The sequence below is a fragment of the Capra hircus genome, chromosome 16 (genome assembly GCF_001704415.2).
Source record: "Capra hircus breed San Clemente chromosome 16, ASM170441v1, whole genome shotgun sequence".
In the NCBI taxonomy this organism is placed as follows: domain Eukaryota; kingdom Metazoa; phylum Chordata; class Mammalia; order Artiodactyla; family Bovidae; genus Capra; species Capra hircus.
The window spans coordinates 59,589,286-59,615,539 of NC_030823.1; the positions used below are offsets into that span (position 1 = coordinate 59,589,286).

Below are 26,254 nucleotides of genomic sequence, written 5' to 3' on the forward strand. Positions count from 1 at the left end.
GGGATCATCCCAGACCAGGGATTGAACCTGTGTCCCCTACATTGGCAGGTGGATTCTTAACCCCCGGGCCACCAGGGAAGTCCTTCTCAGGGCCCTTTTGCCCATTTTAGAATATTCTCATTGAAGTGAGTAAGTTCCCTGAATAAATCCTGGTGCAATTGTTAAGCCCCCCAAACCCAGAAGCTGCCTCGTCCCATCCTTGCTGTATCCTCACCCTGGCCCAGTCAAACCCAACCAGCAGCGTGAATAGGCCAGGTCTCTAGACTTGAGCCAGGAGAAGGGGCAGCTCCATAATGCTCCCCAAGCCTCCCTGTGCAATGTAGGTTGACAGATCTCAAATCTCACTGTTACATTTGTTTGTGTCCTGTGAAATTTGCCTTAATTTGGTCTCAATGTCTTTGGTCTCCTTTTATCCCATTACTTCACATCCGTCCCCTTGGACAGCTTGAGCAAGCCTACCCCTTCCTGCTACTCTGAGTTAGATGGCTCTATGGGCCTGAGACCCATCCCTCACAGGTTAGCTCCTTCTGGTCCACCTGTTAGCCTAGCGCCTTGCCTCTCCTTATCGCCATCTGGCCTCAAACTTTACTTCCTTTCAATGGCCTGCATTCTCACCTGGATATCTTCCAGACTGCTGACATCCTTCTAGCAAGGAGAAACAAACCCCGCAGATGCTTCTGCCTTTCCTAACAAGCCTGTTCATAGTCAGCGGGCTGGAGGCCTGCTGCCTAGGGATCCCGGAATACCTCCCAAATGCCAGTAGAGATCAAATACAGATGGAGAGAAATCCCAGTGAACCATATAGGCCAATGCATCTTCCCAACACACAGGCCGTGATGCCCCTGTCCCTCCTGCGAGTGGTGAGTCAGGAAATAGAACGTGGAGTCAGAAAAGCTGGGGTGACATGGAAATGGGGCCATGGCTCAGGGCCTGTGTTCCTTGCAGAGCAAGAACTACACTGGGCGTGGAAGAATGGTGAGGGCAGGGTGTCCTGGCTCTCCCCAAAATAGCTGTGTGACCTTGGCTGAGCCACTTCGCTTTTCTGAGCTGTATGTTTTCTGTGAAATAAGAGAAATAAAAAAACCTGCCATGTCTGAACGTCAAACAAGATGCACACAGGAAAACTGTCAGAAGTAATAAATGTTGTTTTGAAAGGCAGAAAGGGAAAGAGAGTTGAGTCCAAGGTGAACCAAGCCTTTAACCCACTTGCTGACCGCAGTCATCTCTCTGAAGCAGAGAGAACAGGCCCATAATCGGGAATCCTGACCCCAAGAGCTGCAGGGACAAGTGTCATCTGCGTAAAGCAGCCCACGCTCTGCATGCAAAGCAGCGTCCCCATTAGACCTGCCAGCCCACAGTCTAAAATGTGCAGAACACTGGAGTGGAGCTTTATGAAGACACAAGATTTCAGTGCCCTTAAATGGTCTGTCATCTAAGAATAAAACAAATACACCCACTTGACCCCAGTGTGGCAACAATACAGTTACCTGAGAACAGATAGGAAGGTCAGATAGAAGTGTGCAGCACGGAGGGCCTCCTGGGGGTGGTGAGAGACCCCTTTCCTTTTGTGTGGTTTGGGCCTCAGATGTAGAAAGTTAAGTTAATTATACTTCTCAGTATTACTCTCAGATAGTACATAATATGATTCATCACTGGTCTGGGCAAGGCCCTTCTCTATTAGTTTTTTTCTTTTTTATTCCTATTTTCATTCTTCTCCTTCCACAGTCAGCCATTCTCACATATTTAAAGCATATACAACTTTGGGTATGTATTTTGGATTTTGTTTTATTTATTGAGGTTAAAATTGACAGATAACAGTGTATTGATTTCAGGTATATCACATAGTAATTTCATATTTGTATACATTGCAAAATGATCACCACAATAAGTCTACTGATCACCCGTGACCAGTGGCCAAAAAATGTTTTTCTTATGATGAGACCTTTTAAGGTCTACTCTCGTGGAAACTTTCAGATGTACAATAGAGTATTATTATAGTCACCATGCTATGTATTATTTCTCCACGACTTATTTACTTATTTTATAACTGAAGTTTGTACCTTTTGACCCTCTTCACCCATTTCTCCCACCTCCACTCCCTACTTCTGGCAACCGCCAACCTGTTCTCTGCATCTATGAACTTGGGTGAGGAGGTTGTTTTTGTTTTTGTATGTGTTCTTTTTTTTAAGCGTAGTTTGGCGATTGTGGGATCTTTTCTCTTTTCAGTTTGGTGTGTTTATTTTTGGCTGCGCTGGGCCTTCGTTGCTGCTCAGGCTTTTCTCCAGCTGCTGTGAGCAGGGGCTGCTCTGGAGGTTCTGTGTGCAGGCTTCTCGGTGTGCTGGCTTCTCTTGCGGGGCACAGGCTCTAGGGCCTGAGGACTTCAGTAGTTGTGGCAGATGGGCCTAGTTGCCCCACGACATGTGGGTTCTTCCTGGACCAGGTGTCGAACTTGTATCCCCTGCATTGGCAGGAGGATTCTTAACCCGGTTGCTGGACCACCAGGGAAGTCCCAGTATATGTTCTTGTAAATGTAAATTGTTGGTCTATGTGCTTATATTTTAAATTTATATAAGCAGTGTTGATGAAAGTGAAAGAGGAGAGTGAAAAAGTTGGCTTAAAACTCAACATTCAGAAAACGAAGATGCATGGCATCTGGTCCCATCACTTCATGGCAAATAGATGGGGAAACAGGGGAAACAGTGGCAGACTTTATTTTGGGGGGCTCCAAAATCACTGCAGATGGTGACTGCAGCCATGAAATTAAAAGACACTTACTCCTTGGAAGAAAAGTTATGACCAGCTTAGATAGTATATTCAAAAGCAGAGACATTACTTTGCGGACTAAGGTCCATCTAGTCAAGGCTATGGTTTTTCCTGTGGTCATGTATGGATGTGAGAGTTGGACTATGAAGAAAGCTGAGCGCCGAAGAATTGATGCTTTTGATCTGTGGTGTTGGAGAAAACTCTTGAGAATCCCTTGGACTGCAAGGAGATCCAACCAGTCCATTCTGAAGGAGATCAGCCCTGGGATTTCTTTGGAAGGACTGATGCTAAAGCTGAAACTCCAGTACTTTGGCCACCTCATGCGAAGAGGTGACTCATTGGAAAAGACTCTGATGCTGGGAGGGATTGGGGGCAGGAGGAGAAGGGGACGACAGAGGATGAGATGGCTGGATGGCATCACTGACTTGATGGATGTGAGTCTGAGTGAACTCCGGGAGTTGGTGATGGACAGGGAGGCCTGGCGGGCTGCGATTCATGGGGTCGCAAAGAGTCAGACACGACTGAGCAACTGAACTGAACTGAACTGAAGCAGTATTATACATCTTTATACATCTAATTCTGTTTGTGTGGTTTTTTTTAACCTCGCCCTCTGCTAACATTTATCCCTGTCTCTCTGTGTTACTCTGGTCTTATTGCTCCATTGCTCTCAGCAGTTGCGTTATCCTCTGGGGTGCATGTCTACCTGACTTTATACTCTCCAGTGATGATCACTGAGCTTGCTTCCAGTTCTCTGCCACCATAAAAAACACAGGGATGAACATCTTCACATGTGGCCCCATATGGATATATTGAGAAATTTGGACATAGACCCAGGAGAAGAGTTGCTGTCTCATGGGGTCTGAACTTAATATGACCAAGTAGTGGCAAGTCTCTCCCTCAACAGCTGCTATAACTACACCCCCAGCAGTGCCCCTAAATCCCCACCAATTTTTGCTAGTCTACCAGTGTAGAGGGATAGCTCACTATGGTTTCCATTTGCATTTCCTAGGTTATGTTGAGTTTGGTCATCTCTTCTTTTTCTTGTTAGCCTTTTGATTCTGTTTTATAAACTGCCTGTTTACTATCATTATTATATTGAGGTTCCCTTTTCCCTTGATGATTTGCTGAGTTTCCTTGTATCTCTCAGAGAGGTCCCTACTCAAACAGCACACACCTCTCTGCTGCTGTGGTACCTCCTCTGGGGCAAAGGGACCAATCTGGCCACCAGGTCTTCCCACCCACATCCCAGGAGTCAGGGCTTGGTAATGGCCATAAGCACAGTCAGAGTAAAAGGAGACCCTTTGTCTGATTCCCTCTGCCAGCCATGCCAGAGCATTGATGTCTGCAGAGACAGGGAACGAGGGGAAAAAAACCTGCTCTTCTTAGGAGCTGCTAACCTGCTGTGTCAATTTCATGAGTTAATAAATGACTGGAGAAGGCTTAATTGCATCAGAAGAAACTGAGATCAGCCTGTGCTTAGGCCCTGCTCAATTAACTTGTGCTCCAAAGGGGGCCAAGCAGGGTGCAGGGGGCAGCTGATCGTTAATTACATGGGCTGGTGCCAGCTGTGGCAAGAGTTTCCTGTCACGGTTGGTCCAGGCGGTGAGGGAGATGACCCCGCCTCTGGGTGCTGAAGTCACTGAGGGCAGGGGTCCTTCAGAGAGAGCGCAGACCCCTGGCCGTATGGGGACTGGGAAACCCGTTTCCAACACATTCTATCAGGGAGGCTATTTTTTTTTTTTTAAAGTAGAGTTGCTTTACAATGTTGTTAGTTTCTACTCTTTAGCCAAGTGAATCAGCTATAGGTATACATATATCCCCGCTTTTTTGAATTTCCTTCCCGCTTAAGTCACCGCAGAGCACTGAGTAGAGTGCTGTATACAGCAGGTTCTCATTAGTTACCTTTTTTATATGTGGTAGTGTGTATATGTCAATACTAATCTCCCAATTCATCCCACCCCTCCTTTCCCCCTTGGTATCCATACATTTGTTCTCTATGTTTGTGTCTCTATTTCTACTTTGTAAATGAGATCAGATTAGGGTGGCTTTTATGTTCCCCCAGCTTTCACTAGAAGAATGGCCTTAAGGTTCCCCATCCTGACCTCTACTGGCTCCATCCCACCCAGAGACACCGTGTTACCTTTGGTTCTCCTTGCACTCCCCTCGTCCTCCTTCTGGCCTGTTTGCCCTGAGGACACAGAATCCAGATCCAGCCTTGTTATGGGCAGCAGATGATGCCACAGGCTCCGCAAGGTCACCCACCTCCCCTGCTGCCTCCAGCCTGAAATCCTCCCAAAGACCTTCATTCCTGCATCTTTTCCCAAAAGGACCAGATGGCAAGATTCAAACCTGTTAAAGACGCAGATTCTGGGTCCCTCCTCTGGAGATACTGCTTCAGGAGATCTGGAGTCTCTGCCTTAATGTGTGGCTCAGGTGGATTGTTACCATCAAGACAGTGTGAGAAACCCAGCTTTAGGGACACCTTAGCCCCTGGTGAGATGCGGGCAGATGTGCTGGGAGGAGAGACAGCAGGGGCCGGGAGGCTTTGCTCCCAGTGCCTCTCCAGTTCCATCTCTATCTTGCTGTGTGTGGTTAAGTAAGTCTCTTGTCCTCTCTGAACTTGATTTCTTCTTCTAGAGAAGAAGTAAAGATGTTGGGACAAACTTTTTAGAGTTCTTCCATTTCCACCGACCATTTTTCTATAAAGTAACTGGTTAAGCAAGCATGTTGCATGATTTGTGCCCAAAAAACAACTTTGATTTTTTTCAAATATCCCTTTACTTTTTATTTTATTTTTATCTTTTTAGTATACCCCTCCATTTATTTAGGCATCTTGAAGTCTTTCTGTAAAATTTTAAAGATTTCTTAAAAAAATCCCTATATTGCTCAATTGTGTCTGACTCTTGGCAACCCCCATGGACTGTAGTACGCCAGGCTTTGCTGTCTTTCAACACTTCCTGGAGCTTGCTCAAAGTCATGTCCATTGAGTCAGTGATCCCATCCAGCCATCTTGTCTTCTGTTGTCTCCTGTATAGCTGTATTATATGTGTGTGTGTTCTCGGTTGTAACTTGCTAGGCTCTTCTGTCCATGGAATTTCCCAGTCAAGAATACTGGAATGGGTTGCCATTTTCTACTCCAGGGGATCATATAAACCTAGGACTTAATGCTGCTGCTGCTGCTAAGTTGGTTCAGTCGTGTCCGACTCTGTGCGACCCCATAGATGGCAGCCCACCGGGCTCCCCCATCCCTGGGATTCTCCAGGCAAGAATACTGAAGCGGGTTGCCATTTCCTTCTCCAATGCACGAAAGTGAAAAGTGAAAGTGAAGTCACTCAGTCATGTCCGACTCTTAGCGACCTCATGGACTGTAGCCTACCAGGCTCCTTAGCCCATGGGATTTTCCAGGCAAGAATGCTGGAGTGGGGTGCCATTGCCTTCTCTGCTAGGACTTAATAATTATCTCATTATTTTATATGATGTCTTTAAAATTACATTTTCTGTTTGTTGCTAGTGAAAAGTGATAGTAAGATGACCTAGAGTGTTTCTTCTGTTTCTGTTCTTGGAATGCTTTGTGTAAAATAGGATGATTTCTTTATTAAATGTTTGGTAGGTGTTTCTGGTGAAGCTCTCTGGGCCTAAGTATTTTATTTTTTCCTTCTTTATTTTGAAAGTCAACTTTTGATGATTTGATTTCTTCATATTATCTTTCAAGTAATTTATTTCTTCTTGAGGAAATATTGGTAGGTTACATTATTCCATAAATGTATTCATTTCCTCTATATTTTTAGATTATTAGCATCGAGTTGTTTTTAATACCCTTTAGTTTCCTTATGTTTGCAGCATATGTGGTAATATTCCATTTTCATTTTTCCTAGTCTGTAACTTGTGTTTTGTCTCACTTTCATTGATCAAAAGCTAGGAGCTCTATCAGTTTATTTTTAAAAAAATTTCTGTTGGCGTATTGTTGATTTACAATGCTGTGTTAGTTCCTGCTGTTCAGCAAAGTGGATCGGTTATTTGCTGTTATTGTTCAGTCACTAAATCGTGTCCAACTCTTTGCAATGCCTTGGACGACAGCGTACCAGACTCCCCTGAGGATAGCGAAGGACAGGGAAGCCTGGTGTGCTGCAGTTTGCAAAGAGTTGGACATAATTTTGTGGCTGAATAACAACAGGAACATGTCCATTGAGTTGGTGATGCTATCCAACCATCTCATTTTCTGTCGCCCCTTCGGTCTTTCCCAGCATAGGGGCTTTAGATTCTTTTCCCATGTAGTTCATTACAGAGTATTAAGCTGAGTTCCCTGTGCTATACAGCATGTTCTTATTAGCTATCTATTTTATATATAGGAGTGTATATATGTCAGTCCCAATTTCCAGCTTATCTTCCCCCCACATCCCCTGGTGACCATAAATTTGTTTTCTACATTTGTGACTCCACTTCTGTTTTGTAATTAAATTCATTTGTATGTACTCTCTAAAAAATTATATATATAAACGACATGGTATGATATTTGTCTTTCCGTGCCTAACTTAGTTCACTCTATGACAATCTCTAGGTCTATCTATGTTGCTGCAAGTGGCATTATTTTGTTCTTTTCTATGGCTGAGTAAGGGCTTCCCAGGTGACTTAGTGGTAAAGAATCCGCCTGCCAAGCAGAAGACATGGGTTCAATCAGGAAGATCCCCTGGAGAAGGAAATGGCAACTCACTCCAGCATTCTTGCCTAGGAAACCCCATGGACAGAGGAGCCTGGTGGACTCCATAGAGTTTCACAGGGTCAGACACGACTTAGTGACGAAATAACAGCAACAAGTGGCTGAGTCAAATTGCCTTACATATGCACTGCACCCTCCCTATCCATTCCTCTGTTGACGGACACTCAGAGCACACTTGGCTGTTGTGAAGAGTGCTGCTGGGGACATGGAAGTGCATGTATCCTTTTGAATTATGTCTTTTCTCTGGGTATATGCCCAGGGGTGGGATTGCTGGGTCATACGGTAGTTCTGTTTTTAGATTTTTAATACTCTCCATATTAATTTTCCATAATGGCTATATGAATTTACATTCCTACCAACAGTGTAGGAGGGTTCCCATTTCTCCACACCCTTTCCAGCACTTATCATTTGTAGATTTTTTTTGATAACGGCCGTTCTAATGTATGTGAGATGATAGTTTTGATTGTAGTTTTGATTTGCGTTTCTCTGATAATTAGGATGTTGAACATCTTTCCATGTGATTTTCAGCCTTCTTGTATATCATCTTTAGAGAAGTGTATATTTAGATCTTCTGCCCATTTTTCAACATTTTATTTATTTTTAATTGGAGGATAATTGCTTTATAATATTTGTGTTGGTTTCTACCATACATAAATACTTTTTGATTGTGTTGTTTTTTTGATACTGAGTTGCATGAGCTGTTTGTATATTTTGGAGATTAATCCCTGTTGGTCAATTCATTTGCAGATATTTTCTCCTATTCTGTGGGTTGTCTTTTCATTTTGTTTATGGTTTCCTTTGCTGTGCAAAAGCTTTCAAATTTAATTAGATCCCATTTATTTTTGCTTTTATTTTCATTACTCTAGGAAGTGGATCAAAAAAGATCTTGCTGCAATTTATGTCAAAGAGTGTTCTGCCTATGTTTCCCTCTAAGAGCTTTATAGTTCTGGCCTTACATTTAGATCTTTAATCTATTTTGAGTTTATTTTGTGTATGATATTAGAGAGTACCCTAATTTCATTCTTTCATTTGTAGCTGGCCAGTTTTCCCAGCACCACTTGTTGAAGAGACTGTTTTCTCTCCATTGTATAGTCTTGACTCCTTTGTCATAGATTAGGTGACCATAGGTGCATGGGTTTATCTCTGAACTTTCTATTCTGTCCCATTGATCTAATTTCTGTTTTTGTGCCAGCATCATACTGTTGATTACTGTAGCTTGTAGTATAGCCTGAAATCTGGAAGGCTGATTCCTCCAGCTCCATTTTTCTTTCTTAAGATAATTTTGGGTATTCGGGCTCTTCTATTGTGTTTCCATACAAATTGTAAAATTTTTTGTTCTAATTCTGTGAAACATGCTATTGGTAATTTGATAGGGATTGCATTGAATCTGTCGATTGCTTTTGTATAGTATGGTCATTTTCACAGTATTAATCCATCCAATCCCAGAACATGGTATATTTCTACATTTGTTGGTGTCATCTTTTATTTCTTTCATCAGTGTCTTATAGTTTTGAGAGTACAGTCCTTTGTCTCCTTAGGTAGCTCTGTTCCTAGGTATTTTATTCTTTTTGATGCCTGGTAAATGGAATTGTTTCTTGAATTTCTCTTTCTGATCTTTCATTTTGAGTGTATAGAAATGCAGTAGATTTCTGTGTATTAAGTTTGTAACCTGCGACTTTACCAAATTCATAGATGAGCTCTGGCAGTTTTCTTGTAGCATCTTTAGGATTTTCTGTAAATGGTTATCACATCTTCTGCAAACAGTGACAGTTTTACTTCTTTTCCAATTTGAATTTATTTTATTTTTCTTCTCTGATGACTGTGTCTAGGACTTCCAAAACCATGTTGAATAAAAGTGGTGAGAGTGGATATCCTTGTCTTGTTTCTAATCTTAGAGGAAATGCTTTCAGTTTTTCGCCCTTGAGAATGAAGTTAGCTATGGGTTTGTCGTATATAGCTTTTACTACGTTGAGTTATGTTCCCTCTGTGCACACTTTATGGAGAATTTTTATCATAAATGGGTTGAATTTTGTCAAAAATTTTCTACATATACTGAGATGATTGTATGGTTTTTATTCTTCAGTTTGTTAATGTCATGTATCACCCTAATTGATATATGCATATTGATGAATCCTTGCATCCTTGGGATAAATTCCACTTGATCATGGTGTACGATCAAGTATCCCTTTATTTTAAAATGTATTCAGTGGGAGAAATCTGCCCCTGCCCCTAGAGTAAAACTTATGCCAGGCCCATTGCTGTTTCATTCCCTCCTAGGTGATAGTCTCGTAGTCACTCTAAGTTATAGATGCAGTTTCAGCTCAGAAATTAGAGTGTCAGTCATGAGTGATAATCAAAATACTCCCCACCCAACAGCATTACTCTTCTCCTGTTCTCCAGTTTGGATCTGCTGCAACTGGGGCATTGGACAGAATCCCTTGCTGTCTACATTCCCCCTGCTCTTACCCTCCCTCCCACTATCCTTAAGAGCTGCTGAGAAATGGAGAATTCTTACTGGTTAGAGAGTAGCTTTAGACTGGTTCCTGCTTTTGTGAATGCTTTCTGGGGCTCTTCTGAGGCTCCCTGATGGTCCCTTAACCCAGACAAACACATCATCTCTATTCCTGGCCTTCTTGGCAACTCCTTGCTCAGCCCCTGGGGCATCTGGAGGCCTGGCCTCCTCGACTGGGGTCTGCTCATGCCTCCAGGTGGCACTACTGGGCAGGACCCAAGGCAACGAGCCCTTCCAGTTCCATGGCCCTCCCGCCTCTTTTGCTGGTTGGAGTGAGAGATTCACGGCTCAGCAACAGCTCTTGCTAAGGAAATCTTCCTCACCAAATCTTCACCAGATTATTGACCCATCTCTCTTTTACAAAGCACTCATGAATCCTGACTCAATGAACATGAATCTGAGCAAACTCCAGGAGACAGTGAAGGACAGGGAAGCCTGGTGTGCTGCAGTCCATGGGGTCACAAAGAGTCTGGCATGACTTAGCGACTGAACAACAACATGAATCCTGAAGCCGATGTGCATCCCCATGTATATTTCCCTGCACATGGCCAGGGAGGAGGGACCTATTCCAAACTCACTTTAGTCTTCTGATGTCAACCCACTGGCATCTCCATCAACACTTAGGTGGGAAGAGTCCCACTCCGACATCCAGCTACATACAACATGTATTTTCATATGAGTGAAAACATCTTTTAGAAGAGAAAGCCTGAGTGTCCAGAACATCCAAGGCAGGCACTGAAGACATTGTTAAGGCCTAGATCTAGAAGGAGGTGAAGGTGGGGATGGAGCACCTCTGCAGGTGACCAACTGCCTTCTCAACTTCTCTGGGAGCTCTGTTCTTGAGACCTGCTGAACTCAGATGGGTGCAGTCCTTGAGGCATGAAAATGTCTGTGCTTTGACCTCCAGCTTCCTGCTGAGCCAGAGATCCTGGAGGTTGTCAGCTCTGTCCCTGTGGAAGGTGGCTCAGCACATCCCATTCATGGTTAGGTTCCCTCTAATGAAAACACACACCCGGTGGAGCAGGTTTTCCTCAGGACAGTGAGCAGCAGCCCAGCATCACCATCGGGGGCACCCTTCCTCTCCCTACCACCCCCAATACCCCATTCCTAGGTTGGGCCCAGATGCTCCTCTAAATAAGGTTGAGTGGATAAAGACTTTTGGCTTGAAGGGATGCCCAATAATTTGCCTACACTGGATTCCTCGGTGGATCTCACCTCCTCCACCTCCATCACCATGAACTTATCCATCCAAGTGTCTGGTGGGCATGTTGCCCTGAGGAGTCAGGGTATTGGAGTAAGAGAAAGGTGTGAGCAACTCTGGGCACTGGGAATACAGACAGTTCCAGGAAAGAATGAGGTAAGGGGATGGGAAAGAAGTATATGAGAGGGATCCCTATGCAGCCAAAAGGGACACATCCACCAGGGGACAGGGCAGCATGCTCCAGCAGGAGCAGGGAAGAGGAGCCGGACTCCCTTCCCGGACTGAGGCTCACTTCCCAGAGCAGGAGGTTGCTCTTGTTCCGATGCTGCGTCGGGCAGAGGGTTCCAGGCAGTGACACTGAGGGAAAGAAACAAGGACGGGATAGGATGTGGCCTTAGAGGTCTGAGCCTAGGTTCTCAGGCTGGGGGGACCTCAGACCAAGGCTGTGGTGGAAGGTCAGGAAAAAAGCCCCCCTTGGGAGTGTCCACTCCAGAGTCCTGGGGCCACAGCCAGGTGCCAGCGTGTACCCGTCTGTCCTCTCAGCCTCCCCGACAAGCTCTCACTGACTTTCTTCCCCTCCCTTCTCTGGCAGGAACTGATGCCCTTGGCCATGATGCGCCCCCAGCTGCTGTCTGCTCAGGCACAGCCGGCGTGACTGGGCTGTCACTGATCCAGCTGTTCACGTAAGTGTGAGGCACGGAGGAAGGTACCTGGATCATGGGTGAAGAGAGGTGCTGGTGGAGAGGGGGCTCCAGAAAGTCCTGGTCACAGAGGGTGGGCCCGGGGCTCTGCAGTTGGCAACAGCCTTTGTTCTCTTTGGCTGCCCTCAGCCCCTGAGTTGGTTCCCACTGAATCTATTCTGTCCAGGCCCTGCGAGGGTACATAGGGACCTTCTTCTCAAAGCCTTGGAAATTAATCAGGCAAGGGATGTGGCAGAAACTCCATAGCACTAGCCCTTCAGTCCTGACTCCAGTCCTGACTCAGACACTTGCTATTATGACTTTAGGCAAATCATCATGATGCTGTTAAAGTGCCGCACTCAATAAGGCAGCAAGTGTGGAAAACTCAGCAGTGGCCACAAGACTGGAAAACGTCAGTTTTCATTCCAATCCCAAAGAAGGGCAATACCAAAGACTGTTCAAACTACCGCACAGTTTCACTCATTTCACACACTGTCATGCTCAACATCCTTCAAGCTAGGCTTCAACAGTATGTGAACTAAGAACTAGATGTACAAGCTGGATTTAGAAAAGGCAGAGGAACTGGACATCAAATTGCCACCATCTGTTGGACCATAGAAAAAGCAAGGGAATTCCAGAAAAACATCTGCTTCATTGACTATACTAAAGCCTTTGACTGTGTGGATCACAACTAACTGTGGAAAATTCTTAAAAAGACACCAGACCACCTTACCTGCCTTCTGAGAAACCTGTATGCAGGTCCAGAAGCAACAGTTAGAACCGGACAAGGAACAATGGACTGGTTCAAAATTGGTCAAGGAATACGTCAAGGCTGTATGTTGTCACCCTGCTTATTTAGCTTATACAGATAGTACATCATGAGAAATCCCAGGTTGGATAAAGCCCAAGCTAGAATCAAGATTGCCAAGAGAAATATCAATAACCTCAGATATGCAGATGATACCACCCTAATGGCAGAAAGCGAAGAGGAACTAAAGAACCTCTTGATGAAGGTGAAAGAGGAGAATGAAAAAGCTGGCTTAAAACTCAATATTCAAAAGACAAAGATCATGGCATCTGGTCCCATCACTTCATAGCAAATAGTCAGGGGAAAAATGGGAACAGTGACAGAGTTTATTTTCTTGGGTTCCAAAATGACCTTGGACAGTAATTGCAGCTATGAAATTAAAAGACGCTTGCTCCTTAAAAGAAAAGCTATGACCAACCTAAATAGCATATTAAAAAGCAGAGACATCACTTTACCAACAAAGGTCCATATAGTCAAAGCTATAGTTTTTCAGATGTCATGTTCAGATGTGAGAGTTAGACCATAAAGAAGGCTAAGAGCCAAAGAACTGATGCTTTCACACTGTGGTGTTGGAGAAGACTTTTGAGAGTCCCTTGGAAAGCAAGGAGATCAAACCAGTCAAACCTAAAGGAAATCAACCGTGAGTATTCACTGAAAAGGCTGACACTGAAGCTGAAGCCCCAATACTTTGGCCACCTGATTCGAAGAGCTGACTCATTGGAAAAGACCCTGATGCTGGGAAAGATTGAGGGCAGGAGGAGAAGGGGATGACAGAGGATGAGATGGTTGGATGGCATTGCTGACTCCAGGGACATGAGTCTGAGTGAACTCCAAGAGATAGTGAAGGACAGGGAAGCCTGGCGTGCTGCAGTCCATAGGGTCGCAAAGAGTCAGACACAACTTAGTGACTGAACAACAGATAGAATTGAATCCAGCAAGGAACCAGAACCTGTGCCATCAACATCAGGCGTGAGTGAAATTGTAGCTTGCCCTCCATCTCCTATTGTTGAGTCCTTCAGCTCTACTGTCTCCCATCTCCTCTCCCTCCTCCAGTCAGTAATCTTCTTGCCTGTTCCGTAAATGCCAGCCCCTGAATGCCAGCTGTTTACTACTGTAGTTTTCAAGGTACTATAGTTTAAGATTAAAAATGTTTTGTGTTTGTTTTTACATATTATTTGTGTGGAAAGTATTATAAACCTATTGCAGTACACTACTATATAGCCAGTTGTGTTAGCTGGGTACCTAGGCTAACTTTGTTGGACTTAACGAGCAAACTGGACTTAATGATCGGGCTCTCAGAACAGAAGGCATTCATATGTAGGAGAAAAGACAAAGAAAGAAAGTGAAGTCACTCAGTTGTGTCTGACTCTTTGCGATCCCATGGACTGTAGCCTACCAGGCTCCTCTGTCCGTGGGATTTTCCAGGCAAGAATACTGGAGTGGGTTGCCATTTCAGACTTATGGTAAACTGTAGAATAAAGCTGTTTAGGTTCAGGGAGTTATTGTGATTATTTACATCTATTTGCAAGGAGAAAATAAGCCCACCTGAAACCATAAACACCCTTGTGGGGCAGAATTGAAATGCACCACCAGGACTGGACCCTCCAGGGGGCTGGCGGGGACCTGGCTAGTTGACCACATGCACTTTACAGGCCCCTTCTTGGTTTACGACTGTGAGGCCAGACTTAGGTGGTCACAAAATGTGTGGGCCTCCCTTTTCTGCACAGATAACCATGTTTGAAGGGCATCTTAGAGTTTACAAGGGGCCATTGTATATGTGAATCCTTTTATTCATGGTCATACTAGTAAGCTGTGTTTTTTTTTTTTTTCGTAATCTCTCTTTTACAAATGAAAAAGAAGGCCAGCTTCCAAGATGGGGTGTCTGCTAAGTGGCACATTTGGGCTTTGAATGGGCCTTCAGCCCCATGGCTCCGCCTGTACTGCCTTGCTCCCCTTTCCAGGCCACTTCTGCTGCGCAGCCTTCACAGTGCTGAAAGAGGGAGGCCAGGCACGGAGGGCAGAGAAGGAAGGATGCTCTGCCTGTATGGTTTCATAATTCCCTGCTTCCTAAAGCGGCCTGGGCATATCCCAGGGGACCAGACCAAGATTTCAGGAGAGTGGACGACTGCTGGCTCCTCCAACCTCAGGTCGCTAGGGTCTCTCTCTCTCGAGCCATCTCAGGGGTGAGCAGGCCAGTGAAGGAGGAGAAGGAGGAGTGGTGTTGTTGTGATGGTGTATAAGTCCTCCCAAGGCTGAGGTTCACCTTCTCACCCCAAGTCCCAACAAACACCCCAATGAACCCTGAAGCATGGCTCACCACACATTTCAGCAGTCAAACGGACTGCAGATGAGACGCGAGTGGAGAGATACACTGCCCTCTGGTGGTCAATCAGGGTCATTACTGCCAGGCCTATAAAAGAAACGCTGTATGGGGGAAGGATATATATGCATGTGTTAGTCCCTCAGTTGTGTCGGATTCTGCGACCCTTTGGACTGTAGCCCGCCAGGCTCCTTTGTCCATGGACTTTTTCAGGCAAGAATACTGGAGGGGGCTGCCATGCCCTCCTGCAGGGGATCTTCCCCAACCCGGGGATCGAACCCAGGTCTCCTGCATTGCAGGCACATTCTTTACTATCTGAGCCATCAGGGAAGCCCATATGGGGAAGTGATTACTTTTATTAAGTGCCTGCTGTGTGCCAGGCCCTACGTATAAAGCTGCAGGATAGGAGAGAGTATAACATGCAACTCCTGACCCCGGAGGACTTATAACTTAGTGCAGGAGTCACGAGGTTCCCACACAAGTTGACAAGCATTGCACCAAGATAGGATCTGAAAAGTGGCCCGTGGAAAGGCATTACAGTAGAAGTGCAGAAAGAGAGATTGCATCACGATGAGGCAGCTGGGGAAGGCTTCTCAGAGCCCTGAAGGATGGGCAGAATTGAAACAGATGGAGAAAGTGAGACATTATGGTCTCCCCTACTGAAACCCTTCAGGAGCCCCCACTGTCTCCATAAGCATTAAATCCCATGTCCTTGCCTGCTTTACAGCCTCTCCTGCTTCATGCGTACCCCAGCCTTCTTGGATCCTTACAGTTCCTGAGAACTGTATGTTGCCTCTGTGTTCTTTCACACTCCTGGACTGTGCATTCCACCCTCTGCACTTTGTCTGCTGGACAAGCCTCCACACCACTTTTAGAACTCTGCTCATGGAACATAACGTGTTCTCTGGAACTTTTCCCCAAGTAGGTAGCTGCCCCCTCCTCTGTGTTCTCACAGCCCCTGGTCTGTGCATCTCTGGTCCATAAGGTTTATTAAGTGTCTTTTCAATACTAGGCAATACGCGTCTTAAGAACTGGGACTATCTGATGGGCAGAGAATTCCTGAGGCAGGGGAGGGCGGACAATGGGCAGTGAGAAGGGAAAAATAAATTGGTAGTGAGCATGCAGGGAAGTCAGGGAGGGAAAAGCCACTGAAGCTCAGTCTAAATTAAGTCTGCACCCAGATAAATGTGTCCTGAAGGCAGCACGGTGCCAGAAAGGCTCTGGAGTAAGAGGGGAGCAGGGGCATGGTGAAGGGCTGACTGTAGGTGATGTGAAGACAAAACCAGTGAAGTCCTTTAGGAACCCATCGCACCAGTGCAGGTATGCAGCCTACAGCCATAACTGGTGTGAAGAATCGAAGACTGGAAGAAGCCAAACGATTGGAGGATTTGAAAGTCTGGGCTTCCCTGGTAGTCCAGTGGTTAAGAATCCAATGCAGGGGACACAGGTTCCACCCCTGGCCCAGGAAGATCCCGCACACCACGGAGCAGCTAAGCTTGTGCGCCACAACTCCTGAGCTGAAGCTCATGTGCCTGGAGCCCATGCTGAGCAGTAAGAGAAGCTATGGCAGCGCAAGCCTGTGCACCGCAACTAGAGGAAGCCGTGTGCAGCAACGAAGAGCGTTTACCATTTATTTTAAACATTGAAAAGAAATGCTTATTCATCAACAAATAAACATTTTAAAAGAAGAAACTGGGCACCTAGGGGAATGTGCCACAACCTTGTCAAACTCCAATGTGCAGATAATCACCTGGGGCCTCGTTAAAACACACGTTCTGACTCCTTCGGCTGGTGGAGGGGCCTGAGATGCTACGTATCTAACCAGCTCCCAGGTGCTGCCTGGACTGGTCCACAGACCACACTGTGAGCATCTTTGAGTGAGTTAGAAGCAGTGCCGGGTCCATGCCGGGCTCCAGGAGCACAACAGTGAGGAGCAGATGGTGTCTCTGGGTGAGGAAAGGCACCCTTTCCTCAAGTGGACACAGTGGGGCACACGGCTTCCTGAGCAGCTCGTGTTCCAGCCCCCGCTTGCCCTTTGAGAGAGAGACAACCCGTAAAACCCTTTGTGGCAGCTCCAGGAGAACCGGTAACTCAGAGGTTGGCAGAGGTGGGGGAGCCCACTGGAAGACAGGGTAATGACTTGGCCTGTCACAGTTGGGCTCAAGCTGCAAGCTGGAGACTCAGATCTGGGACCAGCGGGCCCACTGATGACAGAGCCGGGTGAGGTGAGGTGGAGCCCAGTGACTAATCTAACCCTTGGGGCCTTTTTCAGGATGACACTCTTCTAACACATTTCCGTTTCTTTCTTTGTCTTGCAGGTCACCGTTCCCTTTATGAACGTAAGTGTTTGCGCTCCTCAAGATGCCAAGTCTTCTCCCACCCTCCTGCTCCACTGGCAGAGTCAGCCTTGGCCCCTGTGTGCCTGGGGGGGTCGAGGATCTTTGTTCAGGGACCTGAAAGGGGAGTCAGCCGTCAGACAGCCTCATATCCAGAGTATGCCTCTGCCCCACCCACCCCCTTAGCAGGACCCGTCTCCCCAGCCTCGCCCCAATGTGCCTGCCACAGGAGCCAGAATGTGCCTGCCAGCTCCCTCTGAGCTCACCTTGCCCTTGTTTCCTGTATGAGTTGGAAAGAGAGAACAGATGCCACCCGAATGAGTGTGGTTTGGAGTCAGGGCAGAACCAAGTAGAACTTCTGAGGCTCAGACCCTGTGCCTTCCACCTACGTCAAGGGCTTGGGGACCATGGGTGTTTGTGCCCTTGAGGGTGCAGTGATTAAGAGCCTGACCACTGGGGGTGAACCAGGCTGGGTGGACTCTCAGCCAGATCAAGTAGAGCCTTAGCTCATTGTGAGTAAAGCAGGGATAATGAACAACTATCTCGAAAGGTGATTTTGAAGATTAACTGAGATAACCAGGGGTGTGCTCAGCACAGTGCCTCACAGAGGCTAAGCCCTCAGAAACAGAAGCTATTTATTCTCCGTGTCTTGGTCCCATGGGGTGGGGGGCCTGGGGAAGGACCAAGGTGAGGGGTTGAGCATGATGTGGGGAGAGGGGAGAGGAGAGTTAAAGCAGAAAGACAGCAAGAACCTTTGAAACTAGAGGGAAACCAGGAGCAGAATTACACCCCCAGTCAGCTCTCCGCCGCCTCTCTTCCCTCCCAAAGCTGTGAGTCCCAGGTTAGGCTGGCCTGGCCGCTGTGTCTGCAGGAAGCTCCTGGCGTCCCACCCCCAGGGCCCTCCCTGCTCTCAGGTGCCCCCCTCCCCACCATGCCTCCAGCTGAGAAAAGTCAGCTGCCCTCACCTCTTCCCACCCGTCTTTGCAGAGTTTGATGGGGCGCCGGGCGGATGACAGCGGGAACAGTTGTGATCACTGGCGGAATCCTAGCTACGGTCATCCTCCTCTGCATCATTGCCGTCCTGTGCTACTGTAGGCTCCAGGTCAGTGCCTGGGGCCCCGGGCCACAGGCTGCCAGCAAACCACTTCCCCAGCGTGGAGGCAACAAAGCCCCAAGCCTAGAAAGTGGGAGGCTTGTGTCGAGGGAGCTGGACCTTGCAGGGTGGTCAGAAGGGAGCTTTCCCTCAGCCTGCACACGCTGGGCACCCGAGCAAGTGAGCTGGGAAAGCACCGGGTGCTTGTGTGGTGTCTCCTGGAGGTCTGAGATTTCAGGATTAGTGGGAAGGACACCTGTAGGGAGACTGAAAGCAGCTCCCAGCACCCCAGCCTGGGCTCAGTGGAAGCTGTATGTCCCTCCCTCTCTGCCTCCCCGCCTCCCTCAACTAAGTTGCTCAGTCAGGTCCGACTTTTTGCGACCCCAAGGACTGTAGCCCGCCAGGCCCCTCTGTCCATGGGATTCTCCAGGCAAGAATACTGGAGTGGGCTGCCATTTCCTTCTCCAGGAGATCTTTCCCACCTAGCAATCGAACCTGCATCTCTTAAGTCTCCTGCATTGACAGGTGGGTTCTTTACCCCTAATGCCACCTGGGAAGCCCCTCAACAGCCACGTGGAGTTAATACACAAGAAGTAGGTGGAGGAAGCGAGAAGAACTGATCTTGTGAGGCCGGGAGGACTTCGCTGTGGACCGTGGGTGCCTGGTGTTGACTTGTGTCTCCAGGGTTGACCAAGGGCCCCATGCAGGGTCCTCGGCGGAGCAGGGGTGTGGGTGTCTGTGCGTACCCAGAGGGGGGCACCCCACCCTCAGGCAGCTCTCCCCTCTCTCCCCTCAGTATTACTGCTGCAAGAAGAGCAGAGCGGAGGATGCAGACGAGGAAGAGGAGGAGGAGCACGACCTGCCCACACACCCCAGAGGCCCTACCTGCAATGCCTGCAGCTCCCAGGCCCTGGATGGCCGAGGCAGCCTGGCGCCCATCCCCGGCGAGCCCTGCGGCCAGCCGTGCAGGGTGGCGGCTGGCCACTGCACCGCCTGCTCCCCATACACCTCCCCCTTTTATATACGGACGGCTGACATGGTGCCCAACGGGGGTGGAGGCGAGAGGCTCTCCTTTGCTCCCACCTACTACAAGGAGGGGGGACCCGCATCTCTCCAAGTTGCAGCGCCCCAGAGTTACCCGGTGACGTGGCCAGGCTCTGGGCGCGAGGTCTTCACCAATCCAAGGGCTATTAGTACAGACGTGTAACCCCTTTCACCCCCGACCCCCCCAACACATACCGACACTGCTGCCCCCCACCCCCAGGATCATCAGTGGGGACAGCGGACGACCCCTCCCACAGCCTGCAAGGACCTTCTCAGTTTTTCTGGCTCTCCTTGCCCCACAGTGGAAGGCTCACCCGGATTCAGGGTGTCGAGGGCATTGAGAGCCAGGGCAGGGGCTGGCCCCACGGCCCAGAGGAAGGGGGCCTGACAGGTCGTGTTGGCAGCCTGGCTGGCTTCTCTGCTGGGACTTTCCTCCGGCCAGGCCAGCATGGCCACAGCCCTCGCGCTTCCCTCTATCCCCTGGCTTTGCCAGACTCTGAGGAGATGAACAGGAGCACCAGGAGAAGCTAAGCAACGGCTCCGGAGGTCTCCAGAGTCCTTGCGGGATGAAAGGAGAAAGTGGGGGCGAGGGCAAGGGGAGAGGCCAGACCTGAGGCCCTGGCAGAACTCGAGAAGGGTGAGGAAGGATTGAAGGGCTTTTTCAGGACTTGCTTGCCGCAATGAATCCAAGAGCTAGTTCACCATCTCGTTTTGTACTTCAGCTTCCTAGAGACTAGTCCCTGTAGCTGTTCCAACACAGATGTTACCTCCTGGACATGCTTGTATTTGCCCCCATCCTCATGGAACATAGTGACTTTAAAGGCCATGGCATAAAGTTATTTGCGGGGAATGCACCCAACATGAGCGTCTAGCCGTGTCTCCCCACGAATCCTCTTTCTCTGTCTTGGGAACCAGCTATCCCGGCTGTTGAAACTTTTCCAAGTTTCGTTACTAGAGTTTGAGTAGCTTAGCGAAGGAGAGCCTGCCAATGGTGTCTGGGGCCCTGGTCCGCCACGCTGAGTGTTGTGCGGCCCTGCAAGGACCTGTGCATTCCCAGGTGTATACACACACACATATCCTTCACCACCAAGTGTGTACACGCAGGCCTGTCACCACCTGGTGTGTGCACACACACACGCACCTGTTACCACCAGGTGTGTGCACACACACCATCACCACCAGCACTCACCAGGGCTCTGCCACCTTCAGGAACCACAGAGCAGAAGAGTGATGTGCCAGCTAGAAAGAAAGTCTGCCTCCAGACAGCAGGAGTGACAGGTGGTCAGGGTAGTGGCCACAGCAGCCAGCTGATGGGTACAGGAAGCGCCTGCGGAGTCTCCCGTGAAACAATGCTGCCGCGTGGAGGCCCCTCCAGAGACCCGGTATCCTTCCTGGGCATCCAGCTGTGAGGCCGCAGACCAGCACCCTGTCTTTCCACCAGGGACGGCAGCGCTGGCTCCGAGGATGGGGGCAGATTTGACTTGGCAATCAGATTCCACGCTGGCCACCCTCCCTCTGCTGACCCAACCCTCAGTCTCTGAATGAGGGCCTGTTTATTGCTGGGTCGCTCCGGCCCCAAGTCTAGATCCCAGATATAACTCAGCTGTGGCCTTATGCTGTTTGCGTGGCTGCATCTGATGAGTGTCCCAGTTGATGTAAGGGGTGGCTGCCCACCCCCTCCTAAGGGCATTAGTAACCCCCAGCCTCTCTTGAGTCATTGCAGTGTGTGGGACAAGAAAGGAGCAGGCCCCTTGGCCGATTTTTGCTGATTTTTTATTTTTGCATCTGAGAAAGGGAGGGTGCAGCTGGAGGAGGGGTGAAGGGGAAGAGAATTCGCCATATTTTTGCATCCCTCTGGGCGCTTCTCACCTTGCATCTCAATCTGGAATCGAGGCTAACTGGGTTGAGAACCAGAGGACCTGGGGTCTGGTCACATTGGGTTACTCTGGGTCCTCTGAGGACCAGTCCCTTATCTCCTCTGAGACCCCATTTCCTCCAGGGAAATGGGACTCACCCAGATGGACTCTGAGGGCCCTTTAGTGCTCCAGGAAACCAGGATTCCCCGAAAAGTCCTGCTGGCCAGACCTCTCTCCCTCGCTCCAGTCCTGGCAGAGGGCTGGGTACACTTTCCAACTGCCTGATCCCGTGTGCACCGATGCATGTTGATGGATCCAAGACCGCAGTACATTGCAGGATTAGCTGGCAAAATAATTTTAACATCAGAAAAAAGCCAACATGTTTGACCCTCCTACTGGGTGACTTCAAGTTCTCTGCTACTAGGAAGCAGCTTTCAGTGGGGGTAATCAGCTCTGTCTCCGAGAGCCCAGAGGGACCAGCTTAGGGACAATGGCTTTCGCATCCCCACACCCATCCCACTGCCAGCCCTTCCTGGACTAAGCACACCCATTGATGTGAGCTGCTGGGCCTGGCCACCCTAGCTGCCTCCTGATGGCCAGCCCCAGTGCCTTGCTGCCCTGGGATTCCACAGTCGCACAACCACATCAGGGGCTGTCCCTCCTCACCCCCAAAATTCCAGTACCTCCCACCTTCAGAGAAGTCAAGACCCAGTCAACTCTTAACGTGCTTCTTGGCCTTCATCCTTTGAGATCCCGGAGTGAAAAGCATCTTCGTACAGTCCCTCTCTCCTCCCAGAGCTTCCCCAGCCTCAATCAACCCACAAGTCAACATCTGAGTTTGGAGTGTTGGAGAGATGGTGGCCACGGCTCCCCCTGCCCCGACCACCCCATGCTGCTCCAGGCACAGCCTCGAGGTTGCCCGCCAGCCTCCCAGCAGCTGCGAGGACCTTGCCTGTGGAAGAGGAAGCTCACCCCACTCCACTGCATTGTACTTTTTAGCTGCCGAGTCTGTGCTCTGGGACACTGTTTGGACACTTTTCAAACTGCACCCTAAAAAGGAAGCAGAGAGGCAGGGACCCCCTGCTCTCGCCAACTTTTCTCTCCACTTCACTGCTCCCGCTACAGAGTTCTTGCCCTGCATCTTTGATAACTTGGAGTCACAACCAAGCAAATGTCCAAAATAAAGGAGAAATTTGAAATAGAAACCCCCGCAGGGTCCTCCGTGCTTTACCTGGGGGGAGAGGCAGCGGGGCACGATTGAAGAGTGAATGCCCCCTACTCAGCGCCCAGAGTGTCCTTTCTCCGCACTGAGATCTGCCAGCTTCCTCTCCCTTCCAGCTTCCCTCTGTCGTGCCCACTCCTGCCCCCGCCACCCCCCATCCCTTTTCTTGCCTCAATCAGAGCTCACTTCCAGGAGGGATGTATCATGTGTTGGGAAAGGGGATTAAAGCATAGCTGCTGCTGCCCCCTGAGGTGGAAGGAGCCTGAGGTGGGAAGTCTTCCTGGGGAGCAGCCTGCTCCCCAAGCCTCACTGTCCAGGCCCTGGTGTCCCCCCTGTAGTTTGCCTTAAGTCCCCAACTCTGAGGCCTGAGGAGACCCTGACAGCCTGAGGAGGGAAGGCCAGGGAGTCTGGGGACCTGCTCCTGAGCTCAGCAGGGATGGTGATATCAGAAGAGGCGTGCATTCCATTGCTTTGAAAATTCCATTGCTTTGCCTGAGCTCAGCAGGCACGGTAGCAATTGGAGCTGTGGAGGCAGCTGGGATCGCTCAGACATTGGGGTGAAAGGCTCCTCTGGGCTCATTTTCACCCCTGCTCCCCTCCAAGCCTCCTGAAGCCTCTCCTCCATCGCCGCCTCTCCTCCATCGCCACGTCTCCCTGTCTCTTCCAGACACTGCTGGATCATCTCTGCCCATCACCGCCTCTCCCTTCATTTGGGACTTCCCTCCCCATAACTGCCTGTGACTCTTGGAGGGACCCAGGGTCCCATCAACCTGTGCTGTGCTGTGCTTAGTCGCTCAGTCGTGTCCAACTCTGCAACCCCATGGAATGTAGCCCACCAGGCTCCTCCGTCCATGGGGATTCTCTGGGCAAGAATACTGGAGTGGGTTGCCATGCCCTCCTCCAGGGACTCTTCCCAACCCAGGGATCAAACCCAGTCTTCCCACATTGCAGGCAGATTCTTTACCACCTGAGCCACCAGGGAAGCCTAAGAATACTGGAGTAGGTAGCCTATCCCTTCTCCAGGGGAACTTCCAGACCCAGGAATTGAACCGGGCTCTTCTACATTGCAGGCGGATTCTTTACCAGCTGAGCTACCTGGGAAGCCCCGATCAACCTAGGACTGCCTTTTGGCCTCACATTTGCCTCAGTAAACTATACAAATAAGGGAGAGAATATTCTTACATACAAGAGTTCAGCTCTCAGCTGAGTTCTGTGCTTATTTCACTGGCTTTCAAGTTCAAGACTTGGGTTCAAAAGTCAGGTCAGAAGGGGTCAAGGGGACTCCTCCAGCCCTTCCTCTTGAGCCCAGACTCCCCAGATTGTCCATCCCTGGCCCTGCTGAGTCTCACCCAGAACCTGCTAGACATCCTGGCTTCTCTGTCGAGGTGTGGACAAAGGCCTCCAGGTGTTGGTGGGGAGGTGACAGTGGGAGAAAGAGTAGAGGGAGGAAGTCCCAACATCTGGCTGGGAGGGGCCGGAATGCGCTTCTGTAGGACACCATCTGCACTGTCACAGAGTTGGGAAACCAGAGGAGAATGGGACCTGCCCCACCCTATTGCCTCTCGCAGTGGGCTCTATAGGACCCACCTCCACTCGGCTCTGAGTCCCCCTCCTTGTGTTCTGCCTAAACCCACAGAGAACAAAGGGAACTGATGGCTGAGCTCTACAACATAACCCATAGGCCACGAAGGACTCTATTTCCCTGGCTAACCGCCATATCATCATTTCAATCCCTCCTATCTGGGGGGTGGGTGGGGGAGAATTCCTAAGAAAGAAAATCAAAGTCCTCTTTCTCTATTTAGCTTCCAAAAGGGTAAGCCGACTCTGCAACCCTGCTGTGCTCCTGTTCATCTGTTTTTGTCATAACACTTAAAGTGTGACTTTAGGGAAGTTTTTCATGTAATTCTAAGTTATTTGGGGAAACATATCCACGGACTTGTTTCCACTTCAAAATGAACTGAGGCGGCTTGACTGGTGCTAGGAGACTGAGAGCTGGGAAATAGGACTCTGGGACCTAACGCTGCTAGTTCTGTAAAAGAGCAGCAAACCATTCCCATGCCCCGCTTCCGCATGCATCCTTAGAGGGGGGCGGCCAGCCAGATCCAGACAGCCACCAAGCACCACCCACTCACCTCCCGCCCCACCTGCCTTCATCCCTCCTCTGTGTCTTGCTGTGGATGCAAGTGGGAAAAGGCTTCATCAGTCCAGATCATATTGCTTCTGCCTTTCCTCCCTTTCCCTTTGCTTCAGTTCAGTTCAGTCATTCAGTCGTGTCTGACTTTTTGCGGCCCCATGGACTGCAGCACGCCAGGCTTTCATGTCCATCACCAACTCCTGGAGCTTGCTCAGACTCATGTCCATTGAGTCGGTGATGCCATCCAACCATCTCATCCTTTGTCATCCCCTTCACCTGCCTTCAGTCTTTCCCAGCATCAGGGTCTTTTCCAATGAGTCAGTTCTTTGCATCAGGTGACCAAAGTAGAGCAAAAATACGTCCTTTGCATCAGGAGCTTACAATCCTGTACCTTTTATCTTTTTTTGGATGTCGCATGCAGGATCTTAATTCCTTGCTCAGGAATTAAACCAGCTCTCCCCGCAATGGAAACACAGAGTCCTAACCACTGGGTCAATAGAGAAGGCCCTACAGGGTACTTTTAGATGGGAGGAAAGAGAACCTATGAGTGTAAAAAAGTGCAAGTGTTAGATCCTCAGTCGTGCCCAACTCTTTGCGACCAGGTGGACTATAATCCACCAGGCTCCTCTGTCCATGGAGTTCTCCAGGCAAGAATACTGGAATGGGTACCCATTCCCTTCTCCAGGTAATCTTACCAACCCAGGGATCAAACCTGGGTTTCCTGCGTTGCAGGCAGATTCTTTATCATCTGAGCCACCAGGGAAGTAATGTTGACACTTTAATCACGAGTTCTGTTCTGGACCTAACTAAACAACTCAAGGTTAAACAGAAGCCTGACCCTCCTCACAAAGTTCTCTGAACTCTTCCCAAACACAGGACCCAACCAGGGAACAGGTCTTCAGATAACCAGTCGGTGCTGTTGCCTGCAATATCAGTGTAGTGGGGAGGCCATGGCTCACTCCCCAGGAATGGAGTCTCTTGAACTCTCCTTCTGGCAGGAATCTTGAGCAGGCCAGGGCCCTGTTGGAGGGTGGAAGGAGGGTGGAGAATGGCACCTCCACCTTCTAATGTCTAAAAGGCAAGATCATCAAAAGCAACCACACATAGGCTATGAAAAATTTCAACACTCACCAAATCTGTGAAAGCATTGTCCAGTGAAAAATTTCAAATACATCCAGGAATAACACAGTTCTCATGAATATTCTTAAGGATAATATTTTCTGCCTTGTAATCCATTTGTTCGGCAGCCATGAACTCTTCCTGAAGCTTAGGAGATGAACATCCATCCAGGGTCCTAGCCGTAAACACAGCAGAAGTCTCCCTTTCTCCAGCAAACTGCCCCCCACAATCCTAAGTGAGCCTGCTTCCTAGGATGGTCCTTTTCCAAGGGTGTTTGGTCTCAGGGGGACGATCTGCTCACGCCTCCAGGGAGCACTTGACTCCCCAACATCCTCTCTATCCGGTAATGAAGCAACCCCCGACTCCTTCTTACACACACAACACCACTACCATCAGCAAGAAACCCCAGCCATAGCTTGGAGCTGGCAGGTAGGCAAGGCAGCCGTTTC

The 26,254-nt window shown here is 49.0% G+C and overlaps 1 protein-coding gene across 2 annotated transcripts in view; it reads left to right on the top strand.

Annotated features, from left to right (window-relative positions):
* FAM163A (family with sequence similarity 163 member A) overlaps window positions 1-22,529 on the top strand; it is a 97,813-nt gene extending 75,284 nt beyond the window's left edge. For both annotated transcript variants that reach the window (XM_018060658.1, XM_018060659.1), the window contains exons 2-5: window positions 11,786-11,876; window positions 17,320-17,340; window positions 18,325-18,439; window positions 19,227-22,529. In XM_018060658.1, coding sequence (XP_017916147.1) covers window positions 18,347-18,439; window positions 19,227-19,637 — 504 coding nt within the window. In that variant the 5' untranslated portion in view covers window positions 11,786-11,876; window positions 17,320-17,340; window positions 18,325-18,346 and the 3' untranslated portion in view covers window positions 19,638-22,529. The remainder of the gene's footprint in view (window positions 1-11,785; window positions 11,877-17,319; window positions 17,341-18,324; window positions 18,440-19,226) is intronic.